The sequence below is a fragment of the Rhinatrema bivittatum genome, chromosome 6, assembly GCF_901001135.1.
Source record: "Rhinatrema bivittatum chromosome 6, aRhiBiv1.1, whole genome shotgun sequence".
Lineage (NCBI taxonomy): Eukaryota > Metazoa > Chordata > Amphibia > Gymnophiona > Rhinatrematidae > Rhinatrema > Rhinatrema bivittatum.
The window spans coordinates 13932346-13955805 of NC_042620.1; the positions used below are offsets into that span (position 1 = coordinate 13932346).

The 23460-nt window shown below is 49.7% G+C and overlaps 1 protein-coding gene across 1 annotated transcript in view; it reads right to left on the reverse strand.

The window, feature by feature from the left end:
• ARPC2 (actin related protein 2/3 complex subunit 2) overlaps positions 1 to 23460 on the reverse strand; it is a 41974-nt gene that overhangs the window by 2275 nt on the left and 16239 nt on the right. Inside the window, exons 5-9 of the mRNA XM_029605097.1 lie at positions 23001 to 23187; positions 7113 to 7206; positions 6434 to 6560; positions 4500 to 4600; positions 3561 to 3661 (exon numbers count right to left, since the gene is read on the reverse strand). Coding sequence (XP_029460957.1) covers positions 3561 to 3661; positions 4500 to 4600; positions 6434 to 6560; positions 7113 to 7206; positions 23001 to 23187 — 610 coding nt within the window. The remainder of the gene's footprint in view (positions 1 to 3560; positions 3662 to 4499; positions 4601 to 6433; positions 6561 to 7112; positions 7207 to 23000; positions 23188 to 23460) is intronic.

Below are 23460 nucleotides of genomic sequence, written 5' to 3' on the forward strand. Positions count from 1 at the left end.
ACCAGTAAGTAAGAAGAGATCCCAAACATTCATGGGGGGGGGAGAGCACCCTTCTCCCTAACCTTCAGGGCTCTGCTGCTCACTGCCTGACCCAGCCAGTGCCACCCAGCACCCCTAAAGCCTAAACCAAGGAAGGATTAGAGCTAGCAGAAGTTTCAAAACTTCTCCTTTCAGAGACAGAGCATATTCTTTCTTCTTCAGGTTTGGGTCTGAACAGGGATACCATCTCCAATGGCCAGGAAGGGCCTCAGGACTGGAGTAACAGGAGGTGCTGCAAGCCAGGAGTGAGTCACATTGGCAGAGCTTTGTGTGTGGGGGGGGGGGGCTCAGTACTGGAATAATAGGCTAAGGAATGCCGAGACAGAATTTGAAAAGAAGCTTGCTGAAGAAGCAAAAATTCATAATAAAAACTTTTTCAGGTACATTTGAAGCAAAAAGCCTGCGAGGGAGTCAGATGGATCAAACAGAATGTTGGGAATTATTAAGGAGGAGAACGGAAAATGTCATAATGCCTCTATATCGCTCCATGGTGAGACCACACCTTGAATACTGTGTACAATTCTGGTCGCCGCATCTTAAAAAAGATATAGTTGCGATGGAGAAGGTACAGAGAAGGGCAATCAAAATGATAAAGGGGATAGAACAGCTCCCCTATGAGGAAAGGCTGAAGAGGTTAGGGTTGTTCAGCTTGGAGAAGAGACGGCTGAGGGGGGATATGATAGAGGTCTTTAAGATCATGAGCGGTCTTGAACGAGTAGATGTGACTCGGTTATTTTCACTTTCAAATAATAGAAGGACTAGGGGGCACTCTATGAAGTTAGCAAGTAGCACATTTAAGACTAATCAGAGAAAATTATTTTTCACTCAATGCACAATTAACTCTAGAATTTGTTGCCAGAAGATGTAGTTAGTGTAGCTGGGTTTAAAAAAGGTTTGGATAAGTTCTTGAAGAAGTCCATTAACTGCTATTAATCAAGTTTACTTAGGGAATATCCACTGCTATTAATTGCATCAGTAGCATGGGATCTTCTTGGTGATTGGGTAATTGCCAGGTTCTTGTGGCCTGGTTTGGCCTCTGTTGGAAACAGGATGCTGGGCTTGATGGACCCTTGGTCTGATCCAGTATGGCAATTTCTTATCATTAGATGATAGAGGGATAAATGGTGCACTAACAGAGGACAAGGCCATAACAGAGAGAGTAAATGATTTCTTTGCATCAGTTGTAATGAGGAAGATGTAAGGCAGATACCCCTGCTAGAAGTGATATTTAAAGGTGATGATTCAGAGGAAATGAAATCTCTCAGTGGATCTGGAAGATGTACTAGGGCAAACAAACTAAAAAGTAGCAAATCACCTGGACTGGATGGCTGAAAAATGAAATTGCATACCTAATATTATTAATCTGTAATCTATCATTAAAATTAGCTACTGTACCTGAAGATTGGAGGACGGCCAATGTAATGCCAGTTTTTAAAAAGGGTTCTAGGGGTGATGCAGGAAATTACAGACCAGTGAGCCTGACGTCAGTGCCGGGGAAAATGAGCAAAACCTGGGTTTAGCCAAGGGGAGTCCTGCTTCAGCAATCTGCTTCATTTTTTTGAAGGTGTGAACGAACATGTGGATAAAGGTGAGCCAGTTGATCCAGTATCTAGACTTTCAGAATTCATTTCACAAAGCACCTCACAAGAGACTCTTGTGGAATTAAAGAACCATGGGATAGGAGGCAGGGTTTTGTTGTGGATTGAGAACTGGTTAAAAGATAGAAAATAGAGAGTACAGTTTAAAATGGGCAATTTTCTCATTGGGAATCTGTGCTGGGACCACTGCTGATTAACACATTTGAAAATGACCTAGAAATGGGAATAACGAGCAGGACAGTCGAATTTGCCGATACAAAATTATTCAAAGTTGTTATTCAAAGGACTGTGAGAAAATGCAAGAGGACCTTGTGAGACCGGGAATCTAAATGATAGATGGCATATAATGTGAAGAAGTGCAAGTGATGCAGATAGGGAAGAGGAACCCAAATTACGGCTACACTGGGATAAGCAGCATGGGATCTACTGAATTTAGGAATCTTGCCAAGTACTTAGGACCTGGATTGGCCACTGTTGGAGAGTTACAATGGAGAGAACAATTATGATTAAAAATGTGTTTGTTAATTAAGTTTAAACAAGTTGAACAAAATTACAATAATACATTCTTACAGTATAACTGACATTCAAACATAATTATTGGTGGAACCACATCTTTGCCCATAAACTCAATGAGGTGCACTGGCAGTGCTGTGTGTGTGTGGTACTGCAGGGCAGGAGGGAGGTGCACTGGCAGTGCTGTGTGTGTGTGGTACTGCAGGGCAGGAGGGAGGTGCACTGGCAGTGCTGTGTGTGTGGTACTGCAGGGCAGGAGGGAGGTGCACTGGCAGTGCTGTGTGTGTGTGTGGTACTGCAGGGCAGGAGGGAGGTGCACTGGCAGTGCTGTGTGTGTGTGGTACTGCAGGGCAGGAGGGAGGTGCACTGGCAGTGCTGTGTGTGTGTGTGGTACTGCAGGGCAGGAGGGAGGTGCACTGGCAGTGCTGTGTGTGTGTGGTACTGCAGGGCAGGAGGGAGGTGCACTGGCAGTGCTGTGTGTGTGTGTGGTACTGCAGGGCAGGAGTGAGCTGCACTGGCAGTGCTGTGTGTGTGTGGTACTGCAGGGCAGGAGGGAGCTGCACTGGCAGTGCTGTGTGTGTGTGGTACTGCAGGGCAGGAGTGAGGTGCACTGGCAGTGCTGTGTGTGGGGGTGTGTGTGTGTGTGTGGGGGGGTACTGCAGGGCAGGAGGGAGGTGCACTGGCAGTGCTGTGTGTGGGGGTGTGTGTGTGGGGGGGGTACTGCAGGGCAGGAGGGAGGTGCACTGGCAGTGCTGTGTGTGGTACTGCAGGACAGGACGGAGGTGCACTGGCAGTGCTGTGTGTGTGGTACTGCAGGGCAGGAGGGAGGTGCACTGGCAGTGCTGTGTGTGTGTGGCAGGGGGTCTCTCAGTACTGGAATAGCAGGGTGTGATGCAGCTTAATTATGAGGCACCTCCTGAGAGCTGGCAAAGGAAGCTTTCACTGCATATATCAGTGTAATGCCTTATTTAATGGGGGTTTTTTCATAGGAAGAGACTATTCACACAACCTTTATGAATACTAAAACACACAAGGTAAAAAAAACCCCAAAACGTAAAAGATTTGCTGCTCTTCAGTGCCAGCAGGAATTTGGTGTAATTGCAATGGAGAGACGACACAAAGCTGGAGGGGAGAGGGAAGCGGGTGAATGGCAGAATCCCTGCCAGGGAGGAGCGCGAGAACATCGCAGCATTCCTGCCTTAGAAGGCTCAGACCCGCAAGCTGCTCGTTCACTATCATACAAGGGCGACAGAGGGGCGTGCACTAGAGCCTTAAATCAGAGGAGCGAGCTCAGCCCCGGTGGCACAGCACAGCCTTGCAGAAGTTACCCCCACAGGCCCGCCAGAACCTTTTCAGCAGAACAAGGACGGGGTCTGAGGCAGCCCCTGGCGCTTTTCCTGTCCTACTTACGAGATCGTTTTCATCTCCTTCTTCTCTGCGTCTGGCCGTGCGCGGTTCAGCACCTTCAGGAAGTCCGAGGTCTTTGCTCTCATGCGCGTGTGAATGTAGGCCTGCAGTCCAACGGAGAGAGAGAGAGAGAGAGCGTATGCATGACCGAGGCCGCTGGCACGGACAGCGTGATGGAGACCTCAGCACAGAGCAGGGCCACCGATTCGTTCATAACCTGCTCACCAACCCAATCACCACACGTAAACCTTAACCTACTGCAAACCCACAAGAGAATATCCGGCAGGTTTCACCTGGGCCCCAGAAGGAATGCACGACCTGAGAGAGGCACATACAGGGAACTTAGCGACACAGAGAGACGGGTTCTGCTCGATCGCCTTTTGACCTGGCAGTTTTCTCTGGCTCCTCTGTACTTCTAGCTGAGGGACTGGGTACCAGGAGCCTTCCCATCCCCAGCATGCCTAGTCTGGTCATGGCTGGGGGGGCCATAATTCAGAATCCTGAATCCGGCCACTGGGTGTCACCCTTAAGCAATGACCAGGACGCCCCCTGCTCCTCAGGGTCTGCCAGTGCTACCCTCACAGCATCCTGAGCCCGGAATCCAATGCAGATCCTGGGAGATGCACAGCACTGCCCTGCACCATCAAGTCCCCCCCCCCCCCCCTCACAACATACTCTGTATTTCTGATAATAAATCTAGCAAATCTCATCTGATGCAGGCAGAATTTGAGAGGTGGGTGTGCATGCAGGGGCTACTCATGATGAATTAATTAATCGCGAGCTTGTGTCCTGCTTGCAAGGTCGGGCAGTCCGGATGGACCATGCAGTCCTCGTGGGCCATCACGGTCGCTGCGTTTCTGTAAGACTGCACTGCACACCCACCGCACAGCTTCCTGCCTCCTCACAACGGCTAAGCTACAGCCTCTGGGCCCGGCGCCGCACCTTCGAGCACTTGATGTGGTAGTGCAGGTAATCCCTGAAGGTGTGGATCAGGTTGATGGTGTTATCCCTGGCATTGGCACTGGTGTGGCGGGGGAAGAGCACTGGGAAAAAAAAACCAAGAGAGGAAAGGAAATAAAACTGCTGTTCTCTAAGTATTCATACAGTCCTTACTGCCACCGCTGGCCCTCCTGCCCTAGGAAAAGCAAATGGGGTCCCAGCACTAACACTGCATGCGTTTGCCAGAGCTACAGAACACAATGACTTTCCCAACACCCAGACGGGCGGGGCCTGGTATCGCTCCTGGGGGGTCCTGCTTTTTAAAAAGGGGGCACCAGCACTTCCAGGGAGGCTCCTAGCTCCCTATTTCCAACCATTTTTCTCGTTGCACAGTTTTGGTAAAGAGAAAATGAAACACACAAGTTTAGGATGAGCGACACTCATTCGACATTACCAGAGCTGAGCCCAGAGCTTGGGAAGTCTCTGCTGTACGAGACCCAGTGATGGAGATTAAGCTTTAGAAAAAAGGTGAAGACATTTCTGCTTGTGGAAGCTTTCACTTAATATTGTTTTTGATTGTAGTACTGTGCATTATTTGAATATTCTTGTAACCTGCGTTGTTATAATGCAAATGCGTGAAAATGAGAAAAGGTTCACGTCATCCATCAGCAGGGTCCAGACAGGACAGGAGGACGCCCCTCGCCACCCTCACACCATGGAGGGGGGCACAGCTCACCCCGTCAGCCCTCCAGGGTTACGGCTCATGCACTAGAAAGCTTCTCCCCAGGGACAGGCATTGTCCTGTGTTCAGCTCCAGAACAAACACAGCCGGAGCTCACCGCCCCGAAAGCGAGTGATCGAGATAAAGGAGGGCAGGTCTGATTACTAAAAAGTCCTAAAGGAGCCAGTTACCATTACAGAATGAGTCAGCACCCGATGGCCCACTTACAGGCTGAACAAGCTGCAGCCATTTACTGCATAAGCTGAACTTGCACAGTGCCTTTCATTCAAACAGGATCTCAAGGTGCTTTAAAGCTGTTAATGCTTCAGCAGCCCACCTGTGCATGGCCTGTAGGAAAGCTTTCCAGCTGCAGTCCGTGGTAGAGGGAGGGGGACGCGTGCTCTTATCCGGCCCCTCCTCCCAGCCGTAGTAACGTATGATGGGCTAGGACCTCACCCCTCCTCATCTCACTGCCCTGGCACGAAGAGGTATCTCTGATGTGAACTGGACTGCACGCCCCAGCAAGATAATTAAGATTGAGTCAGGAAGCAAGGACCTCCCAGCTCACTAAACCACCGAGGCTGGAAGCGAGCTCTTCACTCAGCCACAAATGGCTCGCCCCGAGTGCCATCTAAGGACGTGGACGGAGCTTCTGCAAGGTCATTTCCGCTCGATCTCTTTTACACTTTAGATTGTAATCTGCATATGGAGCCCCTTGGTAAGGGTCATTTTTTTTTCCATTTTCTGCCTTGAATGGGTTTTTTATGGAAAGATGGGCTCTAAATTTCAATTTAAAATGACCCTCCAGAAGCGGAGATCTGCAGCGCTGCAACCTGCTGGCCCTGCCCGCCTCCTGCTTGGCAGAAGGGAGGGGTCTGCCAGTACCTGCGTTTCATTCTTTGGAAGGTTTGGGCTCTGGGAAATGCTCTGTGCCCTAGAGGTGGCTGCATGTACCTTTCTGAAATGCATTTCAATCATCTTTAAATAATCACCAATGATTAGAAACGAGCCAGAGGCCTCGGTGCCCATTCCCTGCAGAAGACGGCCATTTTCCGGGTCCCTTTCTTCAGCGCCTTGCAGGCCAGGGATAACCAAGCTTACAGGTGAGCCCTTGCTTTGCAAAGGACTGATATTTTGGCGACAGGGACGGCTAACTTACTGGCATCTCTTCCCTGCAGGAAGCCAGCGCCTGGGTGGCTAGTGATGGCCAGCTTACCGAAGGTGATGTAGCCTATGTTGTCGCCCACGGCAGCGTCTGTGTCCTTCAGCTCCAGGGGCGGCTCTCGGTGGCTGAAGAGGACCTGCGGTGCTGTGTGGCTGGCTCGCCGGCCTTCTTTAAATTCCTGTGCACACAGAGACAAGGGACTCAGCCGCGCCGGTCACAGACAGTTCCCAAGCAGATCAACCCCCCTTCTGTACAGCAAACAGAGTGCCAGAATTTAAACATTCCTTAATGCATTCATACACTGCCTTGCCAAGCAGCCCGTCAGAGTTTGCGGCTTTGCTGACCTTGCGGAACGCAGCAGAGTTTTTATTTTTTTAAATAAAATTTACCACAGATTTTACAATTTACAGCTGACCTAAAAAAGAAACCCAAACCGGCGCTGCTTAGACTCCTCTAAGTTCTAGCAAGGTTGCAAAGTGAAAGGTGTGCAGATGTTACAGCTTCCCAGCTCCCTCCCTGCCGCGGCTGGACCCCCTCCTCAGTGCCGTTTCCATCCTCTCCAATTAGCTTGCCAGCACACAAGGAAGAACCTGAGTCTGAGAGAGCGCGCGTGCGTCTCTGCAGCTCCGAAATCAGCGGCAGAAGCTGAACAAAGACCCGGGGGGTCTGAGCTCCAGGCGTCTTCCGCGCGCGCCTCCGCAGCCCTCGCTCTGCCCCTGCACGTCCGCACCTGCATGAAAACCTTTCCGATCACCACGTCGTCGTCATCTTTGAAGACGGTGCTGAAAACCACGGTGACCCGGTCTTTCTTGGATTCGACGTACCTTTAAAAAAAGGAAAATCAGGACAAGCATAAATATACAAAGGTCTGCTGAGGAACGGAGCACAGCGCTGGATCTGCAAATCAGAAACCGCAAGAGCGCACTCCAATAGTCTGAACAGAGAGGGCTGGAAAACGCAAGCAAGAGGCCACAGTTCAGAACGTAAGGGAGGTTTATTTCCATGTTCTGAGGGACCTTCAACAATCTCCACCATTGCTTTATCATTTATTAGTTGCTCATTTGGAGCGCACAATTTTCAGGGGCTGGATCTAGAGAATACAATGATGCCCTTGGCCTGGCTTTAGCCTCCAGTCACGTCAGCATCTTCATTTTATGCAAAACTATTTCTGTTTCTTCTGTTCCATCCCTTTAAAGACCTTAATCAGATCAGCTAAGAGAGAATTTTTTATCTCCATAATCACCAGCACAGAATTCTGGCAATGGATGCCACACTAACCAATCCAAAAAAAATGGGCATTGCAAGCACTCCAGGCAATGAGCAGGCAGGGCAAGCACTCTGCGGGCAGCCAGCGGGCAGGGCAAGCACTCTGCGGGCAGGGCAAGCACTCTGCGGGCAATGAGCGGGCAGGGCAAGCACTCTGCGGGCAATGAGCGGGCAGGGCAAGCACTCTGCCGGCAATGAGCGGGCAGGGCAAGCACTCTGCCGGCAATGAGCGGGCAGGGCAAGCACTCTGCGGGCAATGAGCGGGCAGGGCAAGCACCTCTGCGGGCAATGAGCGGGCAGGGCAAGCACTCTGCCGGCAATGAGCGGGCAGGGCAAGCACTCTGCCGGCAATGAGCGGGCAGGGCAAGCACTCTGCGGGCAATGAGCGGGCAGGGCAAGCCCTCTGCGGGCAATGAGCGGGCAGGGCAAGCACTCTGCGGGCAATGAGCGGGCAGGGCAAGCACTCTGCGGGCAATGAGCGGGCAGGGCAAGCACTCTGCCGGCAATGAGCGGGCAGGGCAAGCACTCTGCGGGCAATGAGCGGGCATTGCAAGCACTCTGCCGGCAATGAGCGGGCAGGGCAAGCACTCTGCGGGCAGCGAGCGGGCAGGGCAAGCACTCTGCGGGCAGCGAGCGGGCAGGGCAAGCACTCTGCGGGCAGCGAGCGGGCAGGGCAAGCACTCTGCGGGCAGCGAGCGGGCAGGGCAAGCACTCTGCGGGCAGCGAGCGGGCAGGGCAAGCACTCTGCGGGCAGCGAGCGGGCAGGGCAAGCACTCTGCGGGCAGCGAGCGGGCAGGGCAAGCACTCTGCGGGCAGCGAGCGGGCAGGGCAAGCACTCTGCGGGCAGCGAGCGGGCAGGGCAAGCACTCTGCGGGCAGCGAGCGGGCATTGCAAGCACTCTGCGGGCAGCGAGCGGGCATTGCAAGCACTCTGCGGGCAATGAGCGGGCATTGCAAGCACTCTGCGGGCAGCGAGCAGGCAGGGCAAGCACTCTGCGGGCAGCGAGCAGGCAGGGCAAGCACTCTGCGGGCAGCGAGCAGGCAGGGCAAGCACTCTGCGGGCAATGAGCGGGCATTGCAAGCACTCTGCAGGCAGCAAGCAGGCAGGGCAAGCACTCTGCGGGCAATGAGCGGGCATTGCAAGCACTCTGCAGGCAGCAAGCAGGCAGGGCAAGCACTCTGCGGGCAATGAGCGGGCATTGCAAGCACTCTGCGGGCAATGAGCGGGCATTGCAAGCACTCTGCGGGCAATGAGCGGGCATTGCAAGCACTCTGCGGGCAGCGAGCGGGCATTGCAAGCACTCTGCGGGCAATGAGCGGGCATTGCAAGCACTCTGCGGGCAGCGAGCGGGCATTGCAAGCACTCTGCGGGCAATGAGCGGGCATTGCAAGCACTCTGAGGGCAATGAGCGGGCAGGGCAAGCACTCTGCGGGCAGCCAGCGGGCAGGGCAAGCACTCTGCGGGCAATGAGCAGGCAGGGCAAGCACTCTGCGGGCAATGAGCAGGCAGGGCAACCAATACAGACCCAAAGAGCTTCATAGGTGTCTAAGTGTTTGGTGCCTAGACTTTTGAATTTAAAAGTGTTCCTGGGCTTAGTGCTTAATTTTAAGCTCCTAAAATGGGAAGCAGGGGTGGGGACCTAGCTACAGTGCTGGGCTCCTGAGTTAGGGGCCTATACCTCGGGCAAAGAAGAGAACAAAAGAGTGGCCCACTGCAAAGACCAATAATATCAATCAAATAAATACAAAAGCAATTCATAAACTTACAAAGGAACAATATTACAGGTGGTAAAATAGAAATGAATACAATTATATAAAACATATAAATTACTATCAAACATCAGGAATTAAAATGGAAATAAAAAATCCCGACATGATCGCATTTCGGCAACGCCTGCATCAAGGGATACAAAAGTGAAAAGATGGATGTGCGACACCGTAAGAGTGGACTGAGCAGCGCACAAGGGTGGAAATCTCAAGCGAGCTCCTTGGTTTTACAGGGACTGCCACAACTGCTGTCTCTGGTGGAAAAGAGAGTTGGGAAAAGTCAAACCCTCCCACTAATAAACTAAAAAACTGTATTCAAATAGAGCAAGAAAACAGCAAAACTGCACCATCAATAAGGCAAATGTTACTTCTGAGATTTCCACCCTTGTGCGGCTGCTTGGTCCAATGAAGCCGCGTTAATCAGGCTGGAGGAGTTTCTGGGAGGAGCAGCGTTATGCAGCTAACTCTGGTCGCTGTAGGGCTCTCCTACGCCACTTAATATCCCGGACAGGTGTATCTGGCTAACTTAATTAGCCTCTCCGTGGCTGAATATGGACCCCGTCATTTCTCTCTCTCTCTCTCTAATCACCAAAATCCAACTCTTCCTTTCTGAGCACACAGCCGGAAACCTTATCCAGTTTCTCATCACCTGGTTTATCACAATCTATTCAGAAGTCAGCTGCATGACTTACCTTCCTCCAATGTTGCTACAACCACGCAATCCCTTTCTCAAGTCACGGCCTGCAGTTCAAGCTTCTTCTCTTCTCCTAAAGTGCATTTACCCTCCAGCTCCTTATTAAATTTCCGCTTTTGACTCTCCCTACACTCCACTTCCTCGTGACCTCTTTTCATCGGGCAGGCTGATCTTTTTTCTAGGCCCTTCTCCGTTGTGCTTTCCACCTTGCTGTGCTCTATGCCTGGTTCAGCCTCACCTACCTAAAAACCCATTTTTTTAAATCCTAACTCTGGCTCTTCTCAATCACAGCCTTATCAATTTCAACTATGTTTACTGTAATGGAGAAATTACAAACCTGATAATTTTGTTTTCCTTAGTGTAGACAGATGGACTCAGGACCAGTGGGTTATGTGCTCCTCTGCTAGCAGATGGGAGACAGAGTCAGATTTCAAAGCTGACGTCACCCTAGATATACCCCTGCAGTGACCTCAGTCCTCCAGTATTCTCTTCAAAAGCCATTGTGGATATATATTTACTTAAATAACTTGATTAACACTGATTAAACTTGATTGAACTAATTCAACCGATTTATAAAACTGGAGACCGCCAGTGCACTCAACCAATTAACACCGACACCGGACAACTGCGGGTGTCTTGAACTAGGGGTAGGCAACGGCTTACCCGTATTTGCTTAATCTCGAGGTTCGCTTTCCAAGGTCCTCCTTCTCTGGGGCAGCCGTGGGCAGGATGCTGAGTCCATCTGTCTACACTAAGGAAAACGAAATTATCAGGTAAGAATTTCTCCATTTCCTAGCGTGTAGCCAGATGGATTCAGGACCAGTGGGATGTGCAAAAGCTTCTCCCCAACAGGGTGGGAGGCTGCCCGTGACCCACTTAGTATTGCCTTTGCGAAGGCTGCGTCTTCTTGGGCCTGAACATCCAGGTGGTAGAATCTGGAGAAGGTGTGTAGGGAAGACCACATCGCCGCCAGACAGATCTCGGCAGGCGACAGCAGCTTGGTTTCTGCCCAAGATACTGCCTGGGCCCTATAGAATGAACCTTAACCTGTAGGGGTAAGGACTTTCCTGCCTCTAAGTAGACTGCCTTGATTACTTCCTTGATCCACCGAGCTATGGTCGCCCTCGAGGCCACTTCTCCTTGATTCTTCCCGCTGTATAGAAGGAACAAGCGATCCATTTTGCGCACCGGTTCTGATCTTTCCAGGTATCGCACCAGGAGTCTGCCGATATTTAAATGGCGAAGAAGGCAGAAGTCTTCAGAGTCCTTATGTTCATCCGGAGATGGTAGGGAGATGGCTTGGTTCAAATGAAACTTGGAAACCACTTTCGGTAGGAAGGAGGGGACGGTGCACATCTGTATCGTTCCAGGAGTGAACCTAAGGAATGGTTTCCGACAGAATAGTGCCTGTAGTTCGGAGATGCGACGAGCTGAACATATTGTCACCAGGAATACAGTCTTCAATGTTAAGAGGCGTAGAGACAGACCGTGCGTTGGTCTGAAGGAAGCCTCTGCTAGGAAGTCTAATACCAGATTAAGGTTCCATAGGGGCATCGGCCACTTTAGGGGTAGTCGAAGTTGCTTACTCCTTTTAGGAAATGGGCCAAGTCCGGATAAGCTGATAGACTGATTCCATTCTCTTCGGCTCTGAAGCAGGAGAAGGCAGCTACTTGGAACTTGAGGGAGTTGAGTGACAACCCCTTTTTCATACCATCCTGTAGAAACTCCAGAATCATGTCCTGTCTGCAGGAATATCCCGCGGTCCTCACACCAGGCTTCGAATATTCTCCAGATCCGTATGCATGCCAGAGATATTGAGAACTTGCGCGCACGGAGCAGGGTGTCAATCACGGGCCTCGAGTAACCTCGCTTCTTCAGGCAAATCCTCTAAAGGGCCAGACCGTAAGAGAGAATAGAGATGGATCTTCATGAAGAATCAGGCCATGCTGGAGAAGGTCCCTGCGTGGAGGTAGGCACAGAGGGCTCCTCGCAAGGAGTCTTTGCATGTCTGCATACCATGGGCGTCTTGCAATCCGGGGCCACTAATAGAACTAGTCCCCTGTGGTGTTCTATCTTGCAGATGATCTTGCCCAGTAGTGGCCATGGGGGAGAAGGCATACAGTAAGTCTTCCTCTGGCCAGGTCTGGACGAGAGCGTCGATCCCTTGGGAGTGTGGCTCTCGTCTGCGGCTGAAGAACCTGGGGACTTGGGCACTGAGAGAGGTGGCCAGTAGGTCCATGGCTGGGAGGCCCAACAATTTACTATTAGTTGGAAGGCTGTGGTCGACAGCTTCCATTCCCCCGGGTCCAGGATCTCTCTGCTGAGGAAGTCTGCTGAGACATTGTCTTTTCCTGTGATGTGGGAGGCCAAGATCCCGTGTAGGTTTACCTCCACCCATGCCATGAGAGCGTCGATCTCCAGAGACACCTACTGGCTCCTGGTTCCTCCCTGGTGGATGATGTAGGCAACCGCTGTAGCATTGTCAGACATTACTCGAATCGCTTTGCCTTGGAGCTGTGGCTGAATCGCAGACACGCTAGTCTGACTGCTCGAGCTTCCAGGTGGGTTATGTTCCATCCTGCCTTTGCATTGCTCCATTGTCTCTAGGCCGTCAGTCCTAAAAGTGGGCTCCCCACCCTCGTAGGTTCGCATCCATGGTGAGCACGATCCAGTTCGGTGGGGATAGGCTTACTCCTCTGCTTAGGTGGTCTTCCTGTAGCCACCACTGAAGCTGAGAATGTATCTCTGCTGGTAGTTGGAGGTGAATTGAGTAGTCCTGGGACAGTGGGTTCCAGCGTGACAGTAAGGAGCACTGGAGTGGTCACATGTGAGCCCTTGCCCACGGAATGACCTCCAGGGTTGATGCCATGAGCCTGAGGACGTAGATAGTCCCATACCTTGGGGCATCCATTGGTTATCAATCGTAATTGTTCCATCAGCTTCCTTCTCCTCGAGGGAGGGAGGAAGACTTTGTTCTGTTCGGTGTCGAAACAGGGCCCCAGTACTCTAGAGACTGAGAGGGCTGCAGACTGCTATTGACCGTGTTCACGACCCAACCGAGTTCCTGCAGTAGGTTCTTGACTCTACTGGTCACCTGCCAGCTCTCTTCCGAAGACTTTGCCCTGATCATCCAGTCATCCAAGTAAGGGTGTACCCAGATCCCTTCCTTCCTTAGTGTTGCCACCACGACTACCATCATTTTGGAGAATGTTCTAGGGGTGGTTGCTAGGCTGAAGGGTAGTACTCAGAACTGGTAATGGTGTCCCAGTACCGCAAAGCGTAGAAAACGCTGGTGATCTTGATGGACTGGGTTATGAAGATAGGCGTAGGTATCGGAGTTATAGCCTTCAGACTGAGTAGTCTTGCCAGAGTGGATTCCACTGCCAGTCTCTTGGTGTGGGAATGGTAGGGTGATATCATAAATTTGTCCCGAGGGATGCTGCGAAACTCCAGAGAGTAAACTTCTTGAATGATGTTTATTACCCATTTGTCAGACATGATTTCGACCCATTATTGGTAGAAGAGGGAAAGCCGACCCCCTATTTCCTCTTCCTGTGGATGGGTCGGCCCATTCTCATTGGGAAGCAAGGCTCGTGCCTACCCCAGGGGCCTGTTCCTCTCTTGGTTTGTCGGTTCCGAAAGGGCTGGGACCTTCCGGAGGGGCGAGGTACATGGAATGATGAGTTCCTGTAGGGTCGAAAACGTTGGGAGCCTCTGCCCCTAGTTCTTCTGGGAGAGGGCGTTGGGATCTTTTACCTCTGTCTTCCGATAGCCGAGGCACTGGAGATTCGCCCTAATTGATGGCTAACTTCTCTAATTCGCTTCCGAATACGAGAGATCTCTTAAAGGGCATTCTTGTGAGATTCTCCTTAGAAGTCGCATCTGCCGACCAATTCTGCAACCATAACTGCCTTCTGGCCGGCACTACCGAGGCTATTCCTCTGGCTGAGGTAAGCACCAGGTCTGAGCTTGCGTCTGTCAGAAGGCTGTTGCAGGTTCGATCATTTCACAGGCATACATTCCGGCATCATCTGCCTCTCTCGATAGGAGCAAGCAGGAACATACCACCAGCGCGCAGCAGGAAGCTATCTGCAGTGTCATAGCTGTTGCGTCGAATGCTTGCTTAAGGATGGATTCTAATCGCCTATCCCGAGTATCCTTCAGTGCCGCCCCTCTCTCCACGGGAATGGTTGTTCGCTTCGAGATGGCACAGACCACGGCATCCACTTTCGGGAAACGCAGGCGTTTCTTGGTCGCTAGTTCCAGAGGGTACAAGGCTTCCACAAGGCCTGACCTCTTTTAAAGCTTGCCTCCGGGGCATCTCACTCCAGGTCAATCAGTTCCTGGATGGCTTCCATCATTGGGAAATAGCATGAGGCCTTACAAAGAGACGCCAAGATGGGGTTCTTCTTTCGTTTTGTCATAGGGCCCGTGCCTGGGATCACCAGAGTCTTCAGGGTCTGTGAAACAAGGGCTGGTAATTCATCCCTGTGGAAGAAGTGAAGCATTGTTCTGTATGGTTCCAGGCCTGGAGGATTTCCCCTTCCTCCAGTGAGGCACCATCATATTTATTTATTTTATTTATTTATTTTGTATACCAACATTCGATCGAGATATCACATCGGTTTCCAGGTAACAGGTTGAATAGGGCGAGATCTGCCCTATTTTACATTTAACAAGATAACAATTGATTAAACTATTGAAGTAAAAAACATTGTAACATATGAATACAAATGAATGGGAGTATAATTTGTAGCATATATTCTATATACAATATATACAGTTTGACTTGGTTACGATTAGATCTGGTGTCAGGGGCTATGGTGTGAGAGGGAGGGAGTGGGAATGGGGTAGGGGTGAATAGGAATAGGGGGGGAAAAGGAGGGGGTGGTTGTGAGCGGGTGATTGCGGTAGTGCATGTAAGGGTCAAGTGGGCAGGTCTGAGGTGTCCGGGTCTGAGGTGTCTGGGTCCCTGTCAGTAAAATTCTTGGTGAGGCATGTCTCATGGCACCCGAGCAGGGCCGGGAGAGTCAGGTGCTCCTGGCTGGGGTTGGGCCCGGGTCGCAGCCAGGGCTGATTGTGCCTGAACGAAGGCTTGCAGTCCCTGGAAAAATTCTAACCAGGGGACGGCCCCTGGGTCCATGTTAGCCCCAGGGGGAGTTGGAGCAGGAGCCCCTGAAATGCCCTCTTGTGGGGATGTTATTTCGAAGTTACATAGGTCCGGGGTGCTATCGTATGTAGTAGTTCCGGACCCATCCTCAGACTGTGAGGGACCATGCTTTGGTACCTCTTGGGCTTCTTCATAATGATGGCACAGACAGGACTCTAGTTCCGGCTGTGTGGCTCTGATGTGGCAGGCTGTGCAAAGAGAATGCCTTCTGAGCTTCTTGGATGCCAGTGTCAATGCCTCTGTACACAGATGCACAGGTAATGCGTTTCAATATGCGCGCAGTTATGCGCGTGTAGCTATGAGTACAGCTGTGCATGTAGTTATGCTCGCGTACTGACAAGGAAGATGGCGCCGACGCCCCCTGCGCGAAAGATGGCACCCTCTTGGGTCTCCATGTGTCTGGACCCCTGTCCCGGATTGGGGCCTAGTCCATCCAAGGCTGCTCTACCCAATCGGTGCTCCCTTTTTAACCCGCCGGAAGAAAAATGGAATCGGTATGGCAATCCGAGCTCCAGAGATCGGAGACCTGAATTTAAAGTTTTCTGCTTACCTGGTCTCGGCGCTTACCGATCAAGTGCCGGGACGGTCTCCAGCTGCGGGGGGAAAGGGCTTTACCTTCACCGCCGCGCTCTGTTGTGCACCCGCTGCCTTTCAGCCACTCTGGGGGCTAAGTCCACGCCAGGAACCGGCTACCGGACCAAGGCACACCTATGAGGGATATCTGAGATCACCTCAGGAATTCTCAACTGGGGGAGGGACCCTTAGGTATCACCGCAGGAGAGTGGGGCTCAATCTTCTTTAAGGTAAAAAATGCTTTCTTCTTTGCTGTAATTCTTAACACTATTCTAGTATGTGGGATAGTGTCCGCATCTGCTAGGAGACGGAGAGATACTGAAGAGCAGAGGTCACTGCAGGGGTATATCTAGAGTGACGTCAGCTTTGAAATCTGACTCAGACTCCCATCTGCTAGCAGAAGAGCACATAACCCATTGGTCCCGAGTCCATCTGGCTACACGCTAGGAAAAAAATACATTTACTGAGAGCTCGTACTTGTCTGTCTCAACTAGACTGCAAGCTCCATGGCACAGGAACTAACTCTTATGTGTATCTGTCTAGTAGGAGCAGCTGTCCAACCAACCTAGAATCAATGAGCAGGCCTCTCATGCCAACCAATCCACAACTAGACAAGCAGTTCAACCAATCCAATCCACAAGCAACATGCAGGTTTGTCCAACCAATAAGCAAGCAGTCCAACCAATACACAAGCAACGAGCAAGCACCCAACCAACCCATCCTAAACAGCCCGTCCACTAACCAATCCAGCACCAATGAAAAGGCAGCCAAGCTAGCCAATCTTGGAAATGAGGCAATCCAAGCCTTCTCTCTCTTTTTCTGCCATATACACAAATAGTGGTTGATAATTAACGTTTATATTGTTCTCATGTGACAGATGTTGGATTCTTTATTTGTCCATTTATGATTTGTTTAAATTCCATGTATTGTTGGTCAACTTATTTATTGTCCTATTGTACTGACAAGAGCTACTACAATATAATGAATAAAAAAGGTCTGTTTGTTGCAGACTGCTTGGCAGAGGGTCAGCAGTTGCTTTGATAACTCATAATTAGGAATGAGCATTTGGTACTGTGAAACTGGGCCCGCTTTAGACTCATATCAGGAGTGCCAACTATCCCAAAACCAAGCCATGAAATCTGCCTCCGTACATCATGAACAGATTTAAGCCTGGCAGTCCTATTATCTGGAACCATCAGGGCAAAGCCCAGACCTAGCCACAATATAACTAACAAGGTCCCTTATGAAAGCCTCCTCAGGAAGTTGGGAGGCCATGGGATCGAAGGCAGTGTCCTATTGGGGATTGGTAGCTGGAAAAAAGACAGGAAACAGAGGGCAGAACTAAATGGTCACTTTTCCAAATGGAGAAATGTCGTTAGTGGAGTGCCGCAGGAGTCTGTGCTACTTAGCATATTCATAAATGATCTGTGAGTGAAGTGACCAAATCTGCAGATGACACAAAATTCTTTCAAGTCATTAAAACAGCGGCAGATTGCGAGGACTGCAGAAGGACCTTGTGAAAGTAGGAGAGTGGGCAACTGATGGAAAAGTGTAAAGTGATGCACAGAGGGAAAAATAATCCCAACTACAGGTACATGACACTGGGTTCAGTGTTAGGAGTCAGCACCCAGGAAAAGGACCTCAGAGTCCTTGAAATCTTCAGCTCAATGTGCGGCAACAGTCAAAAATGGCAAATCGAATGTTAGGAATTATTTGGGAAGGAACAGAGAACAAAACTGAGAATATCCTAATGCCTTGGTATAGATCCATGTTGCAACTGCACCTGGAGTAATGTGGGCAGTTCTGGTCGTCCCCATCTCTAAAAAGACATAGAGGACATAGAAAAGGTACAGAGAAGAGTGACAAAAATGATAAAGGGGATAGAAAAGCTTCGTTATGGAGAGAGGCTAATCGGATTAGGGCTCTTTAGCCTGGAAGAGAGAAGACAGAGGGGATAAGATTGAGATTTATAAAATCACGAGCAGGGTGGAACGGATAAATAGGGAATGGTTATTATCCTTTCAAACAACACTGGGACTAGGGGACACTCCATGACACTAACAACCAGCAGGTTGGAAACAAACTGTAGGAAGTTTATTTTCACTCAGCGTACAATCAAGCTATGGAATCTGTTGCCGGAGGACATGGTCAAGGCAACTAACATAGGGAGAGTTTGAAAGAGAATTGGACAAGTTCCTGAAAGAAAAGTCCATAAACAGTGATCGTATCTGTTGATCTAAAAAGGGGCTAAAAGAAAAATTGGCTCTTACTGCCAATTTTCATTCCTGATCTGCAAATATTGTTCAAGTTTAAGTTTATTTTGCACTCCTGTTTCATGTGAACCAGCATGATGGGACTATTGTCTTGAATGTTGGTATATAAAAAACTTAAATAAATAAATAAATAAAATAAATATGAGGCACTGGCACAACCATCTCGGAAGATGACTGAACCTTAATGGAACGTCCACCACCAAGTTTACTAGATCTGCAAACCAGGGCCGACATGGCCATTCCGAAGTCACGAGAATCACTTTGCCCGGGTGTCTCTCTATGGGCCATGGGGGAAAGATGTAAAGAAGAATCCCCGGTGGCCACGGTAACACCAGAGCGTCGATTCCTGCTGCTCAGTGTTCTCGCCTGTGACTGTAAAAGCGAGTAGCCTTGGCATTTTGTCTCGACATCATCAAGTGCATGCAAAGTGTTCCCCACCTGGCCTGAACGAGAAGCATTGCTTCCTCTGACTGCTCCCATTCTCCGGGATCCAACTTTTGCCTGCTGAGAAAATCTGCCCGTATGTTGTCCACCCTGGCTATGTAAAGATGCTGCTCCGCCCAGTGAACCAACTGAGCCTCCTGAGAAAACCACCCCCTTTTTGGTCTCTCCCCGTCAGTTGATATAAGGCTTCATCGTTGCATTGTCCAAGAGAACTCGCACTGCCTGACCTGGAAACCATGGCAAAAAGGAAAAACAAGGCTAAGCACACTGCTCTCATCTCTCACCAACTGATAGACTACGATGCCTCCTCCTTTTGGAGTCTGGGGAGCGGTGTGTCAGGGCCAATAGGAGAGGCTGGCATCGGCAGAACCTATCACCCAATCTGGGATTTCCAACTCCATCCCCCATGCCAGAGAGACCTGACCAAGCTCCTCCGCGGGGAAGAGGAATTTGCAACTCCTCTGATAATGGGATCCAACAGGAGAGGAGTGCTCTTTGAAGGGGCCACATATAGACACATACCCAGGGAACTAGATCTAGCATCTATGTCATAGACCCAAGACTTTCAAATAATCCCAAGTATCTTGAGTCGCAACAGGCAGCGAACCTGACTCTGCAGCTTCACCATCCTGTCCTCAGTGAGAAACACCTTGCCAATCCTGGTGTCAAATCGAGCTCCTAGGTACTCCAAGGATTGGGATGGCCCAGAGCCCTCAATCTCTCTAGGACCCACTGTACTGCCAGCTGACAAAGGTGTGCCGACTTTGCCTGAATGAGTCAGTTGTCCAGATAAGGGTGTACCAGCACGCCTTCCTTCCGAAGGACTACTGCCAATACCACCATCACTTTGGTGAACGTACATGGTGCTGTCACCAAACCAAAAGGAAGGGCGCAAAAGTGAAAATGGTTTTCCAGAATCCTAAATCACAGGAACCTCTGGTGCTCCTGCCTGACTGGGATATGTAGGTATGACTCTATGAGGTCTAGTGATGTTAGGAAATCTCCCTTACGAACTGCTATGAATGAATGCAGCATCTCCACACGAAACTGCGTTGACCTTCTTTAAATCCAAAATCAGTCTGAATATCCCTTCCTTTTTCGGGACCATAAAATAAATGGAATACCGACCTTTTCCCCATTCTTCTCAGGGAAATGGCACCATCACTCTTAGCTGTCGCAAGTGGTCCATCGTGTCGCGAACCGCTGTGTTTGGCGCAAATAGTGCAAGGGAGATGATGAAGGCTTCCCATGCTAGGCGTGTAAATTCTGACATGTAGCTATTGTTTTATCACTCCCAAAATCCACTAGTCCTTTGTGATTCCAGTCCACGCCCCATAAAAGTGGGCCAACTGCCCAACAGCCTGAAGAGAAGAGTAGATCAGCCTCGTTTTATTGTGAAGGCTTAGTTCCCCTGGTTCCTTGACCAGGAGTATTTCAGGTCAACTTTCGCTCATCCCGAAAGGACAGGGTCCTGCCCGAGCTTTGCCTCTGTACTGCCGATATCATCTAGAGCAGTGGTCTCCAACCCTGTCCTGGGGGCCCACCAGCCAGTCGGGTTTTCAGGATATCCACAATGAATATGCATGAGAGAAATTTTGCATGCTCTGCCTCCATAACATGCAAATTTTCTCTCATACATATTCATTGTAGATATCCTGAAAACCTGACTGGCTGGTAGGCCCCCAGGACAGGGTTGGGGGATCACTGCTCTAGAGCAGTGGTTCTCAACCTTTTTTCGGCCGGGGCACACCTGACAGATGGTTCTCACATGCGTTTCACACTGAACATGGGACTGTCACAGGACTGTCAGGAACCCCCCCCCTTGACCCCCAAAAATGGGTGCAGAGCAGAACTAAGGCATTACCCATACAACTCACAATACAGAAAAGATATTCTGGTTTTGATGGCATCTCAAAACAAACTCCCTTTTCTACCAGGCACAAAAGCTCTCCTTATGAAAAGACAGTAATTTACCACTAATGCATGTCCTATTGAGAAAACATAAAAAATAAGACTGATACAAATGCCTACATACTAGTAAAATACCTCACCTCGGTCACGCACCCAGAACTGACCTTCACCAAGTACAGAAAGACCACAAATTATAAATATGGAGACAGAAACTGGAATGGAAAACCAAAAAGGCCACTCTGCATGCAGTGCGAACCTGGAGAAATGGAAACAGAAATATAGCACCTAACATAGTCCCAGGATCTGCAATAATGCACAGAAACTAATCCGCACAAAGTTACACCTGCATTATGGAACACACTCAAAAGGCAACACTATAAATATTTAACCAGGCCCTAAACACTAATACACCTCCTATTAGGAAAACAGAACAAGCCAAGTTGCTATAGATCTCTACACAGAAATAATTGTAAAGCTATACTAATAAATGTAAAAAACAAATCAAAAACAAAAAACCCCACAGCTAATGAATAGAATAACATCCAACAATTAAAAACTCATAACAATTATTAATTGTCCAAATATCAATAAAATATTTCAAAACAGAAGACACATCACATAATACCCAATAATTAAAATGGCAGTCAATTAAGAAAAATAAATATAAAAAGCAAGCCACCTTTAGTTACCCTCTCCAGTGCTCCCATTCTCTCTCACACACACACACGCTCCCATTCTCTCTCTCTCTCTCTCACACACACACACACACAGGCGCTCCCATTCTCTTTCAAACACACACACAGGCGCTCCCATTCTCTTTCAAACACACACACACAGGCGCTCCTCCCATTCTCTCACACACCTGCCACCGCACCCCTCCCCCAGGCTCCCATTCTCACGCACATACCTTCAGGCTCCCATTCACACATGCATGCACCGGGCCTCATCATCAAACCTCTTCTTCCTTTGCCGCAGGGATGAGCTCCAGTTACAGACCAGCAGTTCCAGTCCAGCGGGCAAGACCACCATTGACCTCCCTTCTCTCCAGAACGCAGAGGCCCTTTAACTCTCAGTCTGCTGTTTTGGTTACTGCAAATTTTTTTTTTTTTTAATGGACCCTACTCACCCCCCCCCCCCCCAAAAAAAAACAATAAACCTTTAAAAAAAGAACAGAATACTTTCCTCACTCGTCTTCAGAGATGACCAGAGAGAGGGAGAAGCTAGGAAATGAGGGAGCCAGCACTACTGGCTGAGGTCTGAGACAAAAAAAAAAAAGGGGCTACTGACTCCCTTCTGCTCGACCCGACTCTACCAGGGGAATTACCCCACCAGGACCTAGCACCCTTGGGAGTCATTCCTCCAGACAAATATTGCAGGTTTTTCACCTCTACCATCTGCTGGAGACAGAGAAATACTGAGGGACTGCAGGTGGCACTCTAGGTCGGTAAAGCTTTTCTTCTCTGTCTCCGTCTGTTGGTAGGAGGGCAAAACCCATGTCATTCTGGACTGATCTGGGATATGAACAGGAATAGGTGTATAATGTGATGGCAAAAGCCAGAAAGATGCTTGACTGCCTAGGGAGAGGAACGGTCAGCAGAAAAAGGGAGGAGACATTGCCCCAGTATAGGTCCCTGGTGAGACCTCACTTGCAATACTGAGTACAGTTCTGGAGACCCTGCCTTCAAATGGATATAAACAGGATGGAGTCGCTCCAGAGGGGGCTACTAAACTAGTCGGTGGTCTTTGTTATAAATTGTATAGAAACAGACTTAATCTAAACATGTATACTTTAGAGGAAAGGTGGGATATGGGATCTATGAAAGAGACATTTTGAGGTATTCAAAAACCTTTAGCCAGCTAACTCAACTCTTCCTAGTTACGCCCCTGGAATGCCCCAAACTTATTCCGCTAAATTTCAGCAACTTATTAGCCTGCTGGAATTTAGCTGGCTATGGACCACACAGCTGTCCTAAAGTGCGGCTGCATTACTGAATCTCTCTCCAAAGTTAGCCGGATGAGTTTATCTGGACTGTGTCCGAGTATGGACCTCTTAAATACCTACAAGGTATCAGTTCACAGGAGGTGATCCTCTTTTGTTGGAAATTGTCATGGGATGAGGGTGAAAGGGGTAAATTGAGGAATACTCTAAGGAAATATTTATTTACAGAGAGGGTGGTGGAGGCGTGGACAGTATCTGAATTTAAGGAAGCAGGGGATAAGCACAGAGGATCTCTCAGGAAGCTGAATGAGCTGGTGTGGATGGTCTTGTTCTGCTGTCATGTATGTTTCCTACTTTAGTTCAGTCACTGTAGCGACAGTCCTCGCCTGGGGGACAGGGCACCTGGACTCCTTCCGGATCCCTGCAACCGTGAGCCCTAAATCCAGCCACTAGAATGATGACCAAGACCCGCCCCCCCTCCCAGGGCCTGAGAGGGACAAGACATCTTAACAAGAGTTTGGACTCCTCTTTAGGAGACCCTGCCGCTTTCATTTTAAGAGAAGCAGCGAGCGAGAGGCTTACATCGTCTCGTCGTCCCTGTAGTGGATGACTGCTCTCTTCTCTATGTCCTTTCCCTCTTCCTGGAATTTGAAGTACTTCTCAAAAACTGATGCAAAGCAGTTTCGCTTCAGCATCCCGGCCTGGTGGATCAGCGCATCCTTGTTAGGAGGCACGGACTCGAGGTCATAGAGCAAGGAGACGTTGTATCCTGCAAAGAAAAAGACACAACTCTTAGCTAAGCCCTGCTGCAAAACATTTCACCTTTAATAAAAAACACACACACGCCATCATACAGCGAGCCCTAGCAACGGAAAGCACCACCCAGGAAATCTGCAGAATACAATCTGTGCAGACTTCAGGACATTCCCACTCCCTGCGACTGCTCCCGTACACCTCTCCACCGCATTACCTTGGACTCCTGCCTGCTTGGGTGGAGAGGGCAAAGCCACTGCCTCTTCCCTGTCTCCCACCCACAGAACTC